We start from the raw sequence: 14,017 nt of genomic DNA, 5'->3' as shown, positions 1-14,017 counted from the left end.
GGGTGGGGGGGCGTGGAGAGTAGCAGGGATGGTGAGGCGGCCAAGGGAAGTGGTGGGCTGGGGGGCAGAGGGAAGCATGGGAAGCAGGAGGGCTGTGGGAAGCAGCAGGAGCATTGGGAACAATGAGAGAAGCAGCAGCAGGGCTGCAGAAAATGGCAGTGGAGCAAGAAGGAGCAGGGGGAGCATCCAGGGGGCTGCAAAAAGCAGTGCAGAGAACAGTGCAGAGAGCAGTGGGGGTCTGCAGCAAGCAGTGGTGGCAGGGAGAATGGCAGGTGGAACAGAGAGGGCTATGAGAAGTGGCGGCAATGGGGGGAGTGGTGGCAGTGGCCACTGGGAAGCAATGGCTGAAGTGGTGGGCAGGCGTACGGGAGGGAAATGGTGGGGGAATGGTAACAGTGGGTGAAAGCACAGAGCCCATGTTGGTGCCCTGGGGCCAGAGGGGACCCAGGGTAAGGCACAGGAGCCTGGAGCCTGGGCATGGGTCTGCATCATGTGAAGCTGACATGCAGTCTGTGAAAACTGCACATGAAGGAGCCAGCGACCTGGTCCCATCTCTCTCTCTCTCTGTCCCCCTACACCTCTGCCACAGCCCCCACCTCAACCACATACCTCACACCCCTCCACACCCACCCACCATATCCACATTCCACCACACACACACACACCCACACCCACTCACCAACCACACCACCCACATACACCCCCTTACTGTCCACGCACAATATACAGTAGGGCTGTATTTTGAGCTATTATGTAATCACCTCTAGATACACTTTGCAAATACATAAATCAGTACAAAAATATTTTTAAATAAAATTAAAATAAGCTATAGTAGATGTTTTATTTTTTTGTATATGATGGGGGGGGAGTTCTGGTTTCAAGATTGCAGCCCCAACCCTCCCAAAAGGAGCACTTCAGGGAAAGGGGAGGAATTTCCAGTGGCAAAGGTCAGGGGTTGGGAAGACAGGATGCCCGGTCCCAATATGGCAACTGGGAGTGAGGCAACTGTCAAGGGGCGGGGGCTACTGATGCAGCCCTCGACAGCTCATCAAAACCTGCTGTGGCCCTCCACCCAAAATAATTGCTCTCCCCTGCTTTAGACTAACACAGCTACCTATCTCACCTAAATAAAATGAATTCTTGCATTTGAATATTGGGGTCAGATTCTTTGTTATTATAAAGTGGGACAGCTTCACTCACTTCCATTGTGCCAATTTATAACCAGAGAGAATTTGGTTCAGGGTTTGCAAGATCAAACTGTCCACAGGAGTGCAAAACCTAATGGATTCTGCAGGTAAAACAATGCAGGACTGCTAAATCCACAGGGACCGAACACTGGATATATTTCACTGCTTACTCAGTGGATAGTATGGTACCTCATAATTTCATATTTTCTCCAGTGTTACATCTATATCACAGGCCCTATATTTGTTCATACTGTTTTACTCCATTACATGGTCATTTCTGATACATTGTCAGAATTTATCTTGGCTCCTACTGACAAGAACAGAATAAAGGTCCCATTTGATTCCAAATAATATTGGCTTGTTGCTATGGGAGTGTGCTGCTTTCTTTTACAGTTTCTTTTTCCCTCCACATCTGTGGGCAATTTTTGTTTTATCATCTCTCTAGGACATTTTCTTTCACAAAGCTCAAAAGTGCTAGAAATCTCTTTCATCTGTTTAGCTATTGTTTGGTGTTTTACACAATGAGTAATTCCTAAATATATTTACAAAGGAAGGCTTTAACAACATGCTGTCTGGTGGGAGTAGTGCATGCGTGGGTGTGCTCACACACATGTGCGCACGTGTGCGCACACACACACACACACACGCACAGAGTTCTGTACATTCTCCTACTACTATCTTCCACCATAGAAGCATATATTTAACGATAAATTATTCTTGTTACTGGAAAAGGGGAACTAGATTCAAGATTTTGTATGGCACTGTCTGTGAATTGCCACAGACAATTCACATAGGGTCAGATGTGGGTAAAAGTTGGATCATAGGAAAGTAGGGCTGGAAGAGACTTCACAAGGTCATCTAGTCCAGCCTCCTGCTCAAGGCATGGTTACGCCTGACTAAACTGTACCAACCAAGTGTCTGTCCAACCTGGCCCTGAAAACTTCCAGGACGGAGATTTCCACAATTTCTCTAGGTAGGCTGTTACAATGCTTGACCACCCTCATGATCTCCAACCTAAATTTCTTCTGCTATAGCTTGAGGCCATTGTTTCTAGTCTTGTCACCTATGACCACAGAGAAAAGCCTGTCTCCATCCTCTCTGTAATCCCCCTTCAGGTATTTGAACATGGTTATCAAATCCCACCTCAGTCTTCTCTTCTCCAGTCTAAGTAAAGTTACTTCTTTCAGCCTTTCCTCATAAGCATGCTTACCAGGCCTCTAATAATTTTTGTTGCTCTCCAATAGATTTTCCACTTTGTCCACATCGTTCTTTAACTGTAGGTCCCCAAATTGGACACAGTACTCCAGGTGAGGCCTCCCGAGTGCTGAACGAAGCAGAAGAATTGCTTCCCTTAATTTGCAGGTAACACTCCTGTTAGTACAACCCAGTATTCTGTTGGCCTTTTTTGCAACAAGAACATGCTGTTGGCTCATAGTCAGCTTATGGTCTACTGTAACTTCCAGGTCCTTCACTCATGTGACTGCCAGCTGAATAGCAATTTTTTGGCACTTACTCAAATTTGCAATTCTATTTCCACCAGCACAGCTACACTAGCCCTTCTGGACATGCTTAGAAGGGTCTAGGATTGCCTGGGAGGGCACGTAACTGCCCATGGTCAAAGAAAAACCATGACTACTGACTGATACCAGATCAGGAGGAGGATCCTTGCACAATTTAGTCCAATAGAATAATAGAATTATAGAAAATTAGGGTTGGTAGGGACCTCAGGAGGTCATCTAGTCCAACCTCCTGCTCAAAGCAGAATCATCACCAACTAGATCATTCCAGCCAATAGCTAAATACCTAGGGCATTTGGCTGGGGAACAGGAAGGTGGAAGGGGTTAACCTGCATCTCTTCTTTCCCAATAAAGCACTGACACCAACAGGCCAGGCATTGGTAACTAGGCAAAGCACTTTCCATCCCTCCTTTTGACACTAGTCCACTGGGCAGGCAAGAAGAGAAGATATATAGGGGTAGAAGCAGCACAAACCAGAGAGGATGGAGGAAGTGTGACTCAGCAAGATGGATGTAGCCCTAGAAGAGATGAGTCTATGGTTTTGCCCTCTACCCTGCCCTACTTTCAGTGGATCTGAAGCTATTCCAATGCTTATAACCAATGAATATTACATGTATGAGTCAGAAAAGCCGTGGATAGAAGAAGCGTGGCCAGAATCTAGGCCCCACTCCCTTCTAGAGAAGTGTACATCTCAGTGGGCACGTCTACATGTGCATTAATATGCTTTTCCTAATGAACGTTAAGTTTAGTACTTTTAAAGTGAGGTACTAAATTAAAGCACATTAGGATGCCGTAATGGACAGTAGCACAAGCGCATGCTTTTTAGGTGATGCTTAATGCTCAGTAGCCTATTCTACTGCACATTAGCATAATAATACTTTTTTAAATGCCATTTTTTTAAGCAGGAGAATAGGCTACAGTGCATTAAAGCACACATTTAGACATCCCTGCTGTGTCATACATATATTCCCCTCTTGGCTGCCCAGTGGCTAGAACATCCTCAAACTTAGGAACAGGGTCTCCTAAACTCAGGGTAAGTGCCCTAGCCACTAGGCTATTGATCTTAAAGGTGAGCAGGTCCTTTTCTGCCATCAGTCACTAGTCATGGTTTTTCTGCAACCAGACTTTCAGGGATTTACATGCAGTTACCAGCCTATCCAGGTAATCCTGTTCTGCTACAGAGCATACAGTCATAGTGAACTATCTGAGCATATTCAGAGGGGCAAACACGACTGCATTGGTAGAAAAAGGCTCTAAAATTTGTGTAAGTGCCAAAAATGCCACATATACAATGACTTTTAAATGTGTAAGAAACACTTGGGGGGGGTGATTCATAATGTCTCTGTGTCTGTGCCTAATGCATAGAGATAGTATTCAGTATATATTGATATTTATAAACCAGGATGACACCCTTATGTGACAGGTGCTATATTAATTGGTATGGCCATTTTTCAAGGTAAAAATAAAAACACTAGACAAACAGAATACTTCATATGAACTAACCTTGATGATTAGGAATGCATGTGGTTACAGTTGTGGTTTGTTCCCAGAATAATTACTTTTTCATTTCATTGGAGATTGTTGGGTGCCTCATTGGAATGGAAAGTACCTCTGGGGAAATTTTCTCGGAAATTGCTTTTGAGCCTTTTCAGAAACTAGTGTTGAGCTATTAGATGCTAAGGGGTCCCTCACTGACATTCTGCTGTTTTCTTTTGGTGAAAGAGGCATTTGCATTGCATTACGCTCTCTTGCCTTCTAGGAGATGGGACAATTTGTCTATTGCTGGTTTGTTTATGCACCTAATCTCAATCTATCCTCTCCTTTTGCTTTATTTGCACAACTCACTTCCCCACTTGAATTTATCCTTTCTTTTCCAGGGGATTATTGCCTTAGATTTTAAGGACCAAATTCTCTATTGTTAAATTGGCACCACTCCATCACAGTTACTGGCACTGTGCCAGTTTACACAGCCAGAAATGTTGATCCCGATGCTTTGATTGAATCTACTCTTAACTTACATGTTTGCAGTTTGAATCAGACATGACCTATTAACTTAAACAAATGCCAACTGGCAGTTCTGATTAGAACCTATCTTTTGTGCTATTGGGGAACATATAGGACAGGAATGTCACAAATTCAGAACTGAACATACTTGTGTGCTCATTGGAACTCCTGTATGTAAATGTAGTTTTGTTGGCATGTGTTACATGTATTTCCATTATACACTCTTCAAGATCTGTTACTGCCTCCCTGTTTCTAACTTAAAAATAAACAACAAAATGTAGATCAGGACCAGATTGTTAAAAGGTTCAGAGCACCAGAGAAAAGAAAAGAGCATCTTGGCCATACTGCTGACAGTAAAAGATTGCCCCTTAAAATACCTAATAGACACACACTGAGCACACCCTCAAATCAAGTATATATTCACAAAATAGTCAATTCTTATCAATTTTACTTATAAAATTGGACAGAAGCTCACACAAGAGGAAGCTTTTTGAAAGGTGCTGTTGGGCCAGAAACTTATGGTCCTGTTTGGAATCTGAAAGACCCAAGGTACACACATTTGGAAAAAAAAATGCAATGGAAGATAAACAAGACTTTTTGAGCCTCATAGAAATAATTTGTCTTTTGGATAAAGGTTTATAGAAGGGGAGTTTGTTCTTATTTAATCTGAAACAGTTTGGCAATCCCTATGCAGGACCCAGATTCACCCACTCCAAGATTTTTCCTTACCTGTAACTTCTTCTATTGGCTTTCAACCTATATTCCCAGACCTAGGGTTAGGAGCGATTTCTTTTGCTATTTGAGTTGCGACATTTAAGGGCAAATGTGTGTTCTGTTCACTACTGATCTAAACTATGCTGCTTACAAAAAAACACATAACTTAGATCAATTCCATCTTGGGCCTTCTGTCTGTACCTAGCCTATAAATCAGTATCCTGCATGCAGGATGGTAGTATTTGAGTGCAATAAGCAATGTGACTAACATCTGTGTTACATTTGTTCTTTCATCCTTTCCAAAGAGAGATGGGTACATATAGGAGATTGTTTTCTTTTGGCTTTATCTATTGTGCTCTTGATAAGGGGCAGAGTGCTTAATGGTTCTTCCCGTGGCTGCAGAAGTGTGAGTTGAAGCCCTACTCTGGACTTGTACCAAAGGCTACCTCTAGTCAACCCAGGTTTAAAGAATAGGTCTCTGGGGCTGGGAAGCTAACAGTAGTTTAATGTGATGCTGGCCATATTTTGTCCTTGTGTGCATTAATAGTGCTAGGCTCAACCTTCCTACTGCTATTAACAGGTACAGGCCACTCTATGTAGCTACACCCATGGCTACATTTATGTTCAAGAAGGTATAGTCAGCATTACAGCTCGATCCTGTTTCCACTGATATCAAAGGAAGCAGGTTTTGGTGCTGAGGTTTGTTTATCAGTCATATTGATTTTTATTCTGTCCCAGAGATTTTTCTTTAGAGAGGACTGTTTTAATTCCTCTGATGTCTCCCCAGTTTTACTGATTTGTTTGATATTTCTAAGTCAAGACTCTGATGGTTTGATGGAGGTTTGAACTGAAGGAGGGGCAAGAACTTTGGGGTTGCTTCTCCTATCAGTTCCACTGCTCTGACTCAGAAGTAACTCCACTAGTCATTGGAGTTAGGTCAGCATGAAATTGGCAGAAATGGGAGAAGAGTCAGGCCCTTTGAATCTGCTCAGGACTATGGTGACAATGACGATGATGGATTGGGCTTTTCCCCTCTGACCTTTAAGTCACCAGAAGTCAAACTGATACTTTTTCTGAACTCCCTGAAGAGGGACTCCTGAAATACTGATTTCTGCCTGACCAGTTCAGTAGTTTTAGCATTGATCTTTGAGTTAAATGTCTCATTTATCCCATGAATCTCATTTATTTGTCTGCCTCAATATGGATAGAACTAACATTTTGATTTTATAAGTATCATTCAAAAGAGAGGCAAGACAAGTAGCTTAGCTGTTGTATTAGGTAAATGGCAAAATCATGTTTCCTTTTTCAAGTAACCATCTAGTTACTAATTGAGGAGACTGGAAAAGCTTATATTTAAACATGAGATTCTTTCAGTACTGGTACAATTAGACTTGGTTTTCCCCCTAGCCTCATAATCCATGTGTGTAAGGCAAAGCGGTTCTATCTGTGATATGCCCGGCGTTAGGAGAGTTCCTGTCCTGAAGGAAGGTATGTAACCTACTGTTTTTTTTTTGGTGGGGTTGTGTGTTTTGCTTTTGGCAGCCGTCCTTGAGCATTTGAGACGGATGTGAGAGAGTTTTTAGTCCTCATGCAAAACAACCAACTAAACATAACAGATTACATCAGCTCAGGCTTTTCAATTCCTGGATGGCAGCAGAGTGCTAATCCAGCCTTCATCCTGGATTTCATAAACTGCAACAAGGGAGGCTGGCAGGAGGACAGCACTCCTGGATTGAGGAAACTGACGACAGGGAAGCATGTGGGCAACACACTGTATAAAGCTCATAAATGTGTAGGCTGATGTGCAGCTACTGCTTTGGATTCCTTACTGCTGCTTCCCTCAGTGCAGGACCACGAGGTTGAATGTAGAACCTGTTCTTTGGAACTGAGCAATTAACACTGAGAAAGATGAAGAGCTTCTTGTTTTTCACCATAATCCTGGTACTGGTGCACATCAGAACAGCTTGGAGTGCAAAATACGCAGTCGATTGCCCTGAGCCCTGTGACAGTAATGAGTGTAAAAGTACTCTGCGCTGTAAGCGAACAGTGCTGGATGACTGTGGTTGCTGCAGAGTCTGTGCAGCCACCCTGGGGGAGACTTGCTATCGTACTGTCTCTGGCATGGATGGTGTCAAATGCGGGCCTGGACTGAAGTGCCAGTTTTACACCGAGGAGGATGATTTTGGTGATGAATTCGGTATCTGCAAAGGTAAACAATTTTCACTTGCATGTGTCTGCTACAAGGTAGAATGAGTTCTGCTCCCTGCAAATAAACCTGAAAGGTGGGCTGTTCCATCTCAACCAATCTTCTCCTTAGCAGAGAAGAAGCAGAAAAGATCTTCTCAGACTAAAAGAGATTCTGTTTTAGAAGTATGGGGTGATCAATAGAAAACTATTCCTTTAATTTGGATTAGTAGATTTGTGAAGAAATCTGAGAGGCTGTTCTTTTGATTAAGACTGGGCTGAGGCTCAAGATACCTGGGGGCTAATTTTGGTGCTGTCACTGATTTGCTATGTGACTGCAGGCAAATTACAAAACCCCTCATTCTGTAAGCAGAATCATACCGCCTTTCTTCACAAGAGCAGAAATCCCAGAGCACTGTGACCTGCAGCGTTGTTGCCTTCATTTCTCTGTAAAAACTGTAAAATGGGGATTATAAACTTCCTGACCTCAGAGGAGTGGGGTCAAGATGAATTCATTAGTGTCAGTGAGATGGACTAATATTTCAGTGATGGGCTGACATTTCAGTGATAGCCTATCAGTCTAAAGAAAGCTAATAAAAGACAGTAGGGGCCAAATGAACACCACTGCATTTCCACTGTTTTCAACAACATTATAGTAGAAATGCTGCATATGGCTTTCCTTCTCCATAGATCAGGATAGCTTCACTTCATCACATAAACATTTTGGTCTTATTAAGCTTTTAAAAGTGAAAAAAAAATTGCTTTGGATAATAATGATATATGAATTCTAAATAAAATTACTTATGACCTAGCAAAGTAAGAATACAGTGAGTCAGTGTGTTTCTTGTGTTCAGGTACCAGTGAAGTTTGTAGCTATAGCTTTTTCTCAGAAATAACTTCCATAACACTGAAAAAAATCTAAGTGGTTGTTACAGATCTCTGAATGCCCTGATAGAATCAGTTCTAAGTAATAGGTTAGAATCAGATCTTTCAAAAACACATGCAAGTCAGCTGGCATATAACGTACATATTTAATACATATAAAACGTTACTTATATTCATGTTTGAAGAAGTCAGTGCCTGAATCAGTACCCAAAATATTTCTGGAATGGATACAATATTTCTGGAATAAAATAGGTTTTGTTTCCATGGACTATACATTTCAGTTTGTATATCCTAGCTTGTCTACAGGTATCTGTAAAAATCAGCATGGAATATCTAGTGTATTGAATATATTACAGTGCAAAATATGTTTTGCAATTTATATGAAAGTACTTGTAACAAATATATACTGTTGCTTATTCATGGAAAGTTCTTTGTTACTACACATTTACATATGAACAAAACGCAATGCTGACAAACATGAATCTCTGTCACTGAATCTCTGTCACTAGACCATGTTATACTGATGTTAAAATATTCTGAATATTTAGGGTGAAATTCTGTGCCCAACAATTAACAGAAAAACTCCGCTTCATTTTAAAGCAATTATCAGAGACTCTTTTTACCATAAATACCTTTGTGCTGTATTTTCTAGCCCTAATATTCTTTTTTTCCTTTCTCATCTCATTTTCTAGTATAGTGCATTTCTTTTTTAAACATCTGTGGATTTTAATATGGAAGTGGAAAGTATGGAGCGAAGTAAAGTTACTGTATCTTTGTATTTGTACATTTGATAGTATATCAGACTAATAACAGACGGATTGTAATAGCTGTCTCACTTAAAATACATCATGGGGTTTAGGACTGTTGGGTTCTGTCTGAAAATCTTGAACTAGGACTTAATATCTCTGTACCTTTGTTTATTAGTTTGAAGGCAAACTATGCACAGTACTTACTTCACAGCATTTCTGTGCAAATTAATCTTTGTAAAGTTCTTTTCATTCCTTGTATGAAAAGAATTAAATCGGTGAACAATAGTACTGTTTTAATATCAAAATAGATTAAAGATGCTTGGGCCTCGATATCTGCACTTTTACTAGGCGTGTATCCTTTTAATTTTGTTTGTTTTTTTGTTACAACTCAGCTTTTGCTAAAGTCAACGGGAGTTTTGCAAGTAACTCCAGTCACCTCAGAATCAGGCTCCTACTATACAAAGAAGCTGAGCAGAAAATTTGACTCAAATTTTTGAGTCCCTTAGAACCTGGACAAAAAGCCTAAAATTGTAGATTAGTCCCAGATAGACGTGTGTGTTTTTATGCCTAAATTCTATTTCCATTTGTCCTAGAAAGATTCTTGTGCTAGTCTCCTCACCACAATGACCTGGCACCTGCCAGTAGTCTATTAAGCAAGGTGGCAGGATCTGTCACATGTGGTTAAAACTTCCTCTCATTCTCTTAAACGAGTATCATGTGTGCACAAAAATGCTTTGTTTTAGTAGTTTGTTTGGGTTTTTTAATGTGAAAACCAGTATGCTAGAAAAGGCACCTGTAGGTCTCTGTACTTGGAGTGGTGAGGTCTGACACTTCACTTCACTTCAATTTGTTCCATCATCTAGGGCTGGCTTCTGGGAAAGCTCCATTCCTTGTACTCTTTCATGTATGAATGATTTTTTCCTTTAAAGCAAAAAGTGCAATGTGCTGACGTACAGAGTTGTCAAACACAGTCTTCCCCTGGAAGTGGAAGAAGGTGAGCTTTTATCTATGCTGGGTCTAGGTTGCAGAGCTCTGTGAAGATAAGGACCAAGATTTGAACCTGACCCAGTGATTATATAAGCTCATGCCTGGCCTTTGCTGTTAGATTGTCTAACCTCTGTTAGATTGCTTAGAAAACAAAAGGTTTGAACCGGACAGTAGTTTTCTAGAATGGATGTATCCACATTGGGTACCCAAACTTGGGTTGTCCACTACCTTTTTAGAAGCAAACACACTAAGAATGCAGGTGGGCTTTTTGTTGGCTGGTATGGGAGGAGCAGATCCAGGCTGTTAGAGAATGTGTGTAATCTTTTCAGCAGTATAAAGCTGTAGTTCTCTGGAGTGCCTGGTGCTGGGTTCTCCTTTAGGCTCTAGGCTTGCAGGACTGAGGAGGCAGTTTACCACCCTGGATAGCTCCGTAGGGCAGGATGTGGCAGCTTCAGTGGAGCTGGCTGTAATACAACCTTGGCATGGGCTATATACATTATGACAAACTATGTAAGGCATTGTGCAGCCTGGACTATTCAAGAAATATTCAAGAGTTCAGTTATTTTAAATATCAGATAATACCTTTATTTTTAACTTTAGCCCCCCCCCCCCGTAATTGAACACTTACACTTAACACTTGTATTGCTTTTAATGCAGTAAAAGACTACAAGTATAATGGTCTTCTTGTTCATCCTTCACAGGCAAAGATGATTGCATCCAGCGGGTGCGGGGGGGGGGAGGAACAGAGGAAACAGAAAAGAAATGGGAAAGAAACAGGGCAGGAGAAAGGAGAAAAAAGGAAAGAGGAGAAAAGAGAAAGAGGGAAAGAGAAGGGAGTGGGGTGGAGGCTGGGTCATGTGGGTACATAGGTGACTTACAAGCTTGATCTTACCCTTGAACAATCTGCTGCAGCAGGAACAGGAAAGAGATGAGAACTGGGTATGAGAGCTTTTTGTTTTCCTGGTCATGTGTTTCTTCATTGCTTCTGCCATGCATTGCTGTTCGAAAGCCAGTGCTCAGTGAGTGATTTGCTCCCATGACTCCAGGTCAATGCTGAAACTCTTTAAGGACACCTTGAGGGTGTCCTTGTACCGCTTTTTAGTGTGCTGCAAGAGCGTACTCCATTTTACAGTTCACCGTAGAAGATTTTCTTCAGCAGGAGACTGTCGGACATTCTTGAAAGGTGAAAGGAGGGTCAGGAGAATGATGGCATTGCAGTTTCATTGACATTCTGATGCCTCTGCAGTCCCAGACTGACTTACAGAGTCTGCCAAAGGCCATGCTAGCTTTCTCTAGTCTCGCGTTGACTTCATCATCGATGTGGACAGCATGGGAAAGCGTGCTGTCTAGATAGACAAACTTGTTGATCATCAACAGTTGTGGCCCTTTAACTGAGATGTGTGGCTCCTGGAGTAGTGTCAGGCACAGGTTGAAATATCACTTCGGTCTTTTTCATGTTAATAGTGAGTCCAAAGTTGTCACGGGCTGACAAGAATAGGTCCACGGACCATTGCATGTGAGCCTGCGCATAACACACAGTCGTCAGCAAAGAGGAAGTAGCAAAGTGTGGCTGTCCAGACTTTGGAGCTTGCTCAGAACCTGTGCAGGTTGATGATGACTCCATCAAAATGGTACCTGATCCCCATACCAAGGTCATTGTCTTGGAAGGCATCCAACATCATGGCACAGAATACCACGCTGAAGAGGGTAGGTGCAAGCACACAGCCCTCCTTGACACCATTTGTGACTGGAAAGGGGTCAGAGCATTTGCCATTTGCAAAGATGCTTGTTATCATGCCGTTGTGGAACTATCGAACCATATTGATGAATTTTCTGGGGTATCTGTACTTCTCCATGATTTCCCAGAGGGCTTGGTGTTTCACCCTGTCAAAGTCTTTGGTTAGGTCAATGCACGTGAGGAGAACGTTGACATTCTGTTCTGCGCACTGTTCTTGAAGCTGCCGGGCTGCAAACACCATGTCGGTGGTTCTGCATCCTTTTCTGAAGCCTTGTATACATTATACAAGTATAATGTATAGCACTAGAAAATGAGGGAGATTTGTTAACACTGTTCAAATACAACCAGAGTTGTGATAGAGAGGATGGAGGCTCATTGTTCTCTACATTCACTGTAATAATGGCCTTAAATTGAAGCAAAGGAGTTTTAGGTTGGATATCAGACATTATTTTCTAAGTCTGAGAGTGATTAAGAACTGACACAGATTATCTAGAGAGGAGTGGAGTTTCCATCACTGCAAGTCTTTTAAGTGCAAGTTAGGCAAAGATTTGTCTGGGATAGTTAGGTCCTGAGCTAAGCAGAGGTTATCTTAGATGACCTCTTGAGACTTCTTTCAGCCCCTTGATGAAGACTTTTTTTTTAAGTGTTTATTTCACATATTATGAGTCTTGAAAGATGTAACATGTATAATGAGTGTACAGTATGCAATGTAATAGTGAATATAATCAGTAAGTTATTTGAAGCAAAGATTGTCATTTCAAAATGCTTCAATACCAAACAAAACTATTTTAAGAATACAACATCCATGAGATTAAAAATATTAGTAACAGACCTACCCATCTCAGGATTTGGTATATACGTTTAAAATTTGTCTTCTTTCAGAATGTCCGTACGGTACCTATGGAATAGAATGCAGAAAAACTTGCAACTGTCAGTCTGGCATCTGTGACAGAGTAACTGGAAAATGTTTGAAGTTCCCATTTTTCCAACTCTCTGCTTCAAAGCCACCAAACAGACGAAAACTTATTTCATACACAGGTAAGTTTTGATGAGATATTTGATTTTAGTGGAAACTCCTATGTATGTGATGTACCAGCACACTGCATTTTCTGTGAGTTTTATGTACAGCGATGGAGCTACACAAATAAGTAATAGTACATACACATCTTTATTTATTTATTATTAAGGGCTCATATTAACGAACATTAAATTTGCTATCGGCCAAGAATTTCCTCTGGGTATATCCACCCTATAGATGTAATATATAGTAAATAGCATGCATTACAATCTTAGAGTGGGTAAGGTAGTTTGTCATTTTTGCATGTGTTGGGCCATCTAAGATCAAAGGTTTGCCAAGCATAGTTATTGTGGCTCTGTGTGACTTTTTCATGTCTTTGGTCAACATAGCAATGTTAGCAAAATCCTTGGTGGGGATGCAGCCATCCTGACACAATGGGACTTCTGATGGTTTAGTTTATGTCACTTGGGGAGCAGATGTAACTGTGTCTCAAGCCGTTCTGTCATAATATATCATGCCTTCATGAAGAGGACTCCACCAACAACGATATTCTGGTATAGCTATAAAGGCAGAAGTTGTATAGTATAGACAAACCAGGCAGAAGTTGTATAGTATAGACAAACCCTGAGGAAGGAGTTGGATCTGGAAACCCCCCCCCGATGTGTGAAAATTACAGTTGCCTTGTTCAATGTTGAGGTTTTGTCACACATTTGCCACACATTAGTTACCATGGGTGATATTCTGTTCCCTTTCTTGAATGGGAAACTCCCTTCTTGAGAGCACGGAGGCAGAAAGGATCTTGGAGTCATTACTGACTCCAAGATGAACATGGGCCGACAATGCGAGGTCATGGTTGGCAGGGCTAACCGGACCTTGTCGTGCATCCACAGGTGCATCTGAAGTAGAGCCAGGGAGGTGATCCTCCCCATCTATGCGACATTGGTCAGGCCACAGCTGGAGTACTGCATCCAGTTCTGTGCGCCCCATTTCAGGAGGGATGTGAACAACATTGAAAGGGTCCAGAGGAGGGCCAC

At 41.8% G+C, this 14,017-nt stretch overlaps 1 protein-coding gene across 1 annotated transcript in view; it reads left to right on the top strand.

Moving 5' to 3' along the window:
• Positions 1 to 7,025: 7,025 nt before the first annotated feature.
• Positions 7,026 to 14,017, top strand: part of ESM1 (endothelial cell specific molecule 1) — an 11,677-nt gene continuing 4,685 nt past the window's right edge. Inside the window, exons 1-2 of the mRNA XM_019532057.1 lie at positions 7,026 to 7,631; positions 12,848 to 13,003. Coding sequence (XP_019387602.1) covers positions 7,331 to 7,631; positions 12,848 to 13,003 — 457 coding nt within the window. The 5' untranslated portion in view covers positions 7,026 to 7,330. The remainder of the gene's footprint in view (positions 7,632 to 12,847; positions 13,004 to 14,017) is intronic.

Source organism: Crocodylus porosus, unplaced genomic scaffold (assembly GCF_001723895.1).
Source record: "Crocodylus porosus isolate Cpor-Errol unplaced genomic scaffold, CroPor_comp1, whole genome shotgun sequence".
Classification (NCBI taxonomy): Eukaryota; Metazoa; Chordata; order Crocodylia; family Crocodylidae; genus Crocodylus; species Crocodylus porosus.
Note: the sequence above shows the minus strand (reverse complement) of the source record. Positions and strands in the feature narration are given on the sequence as shown.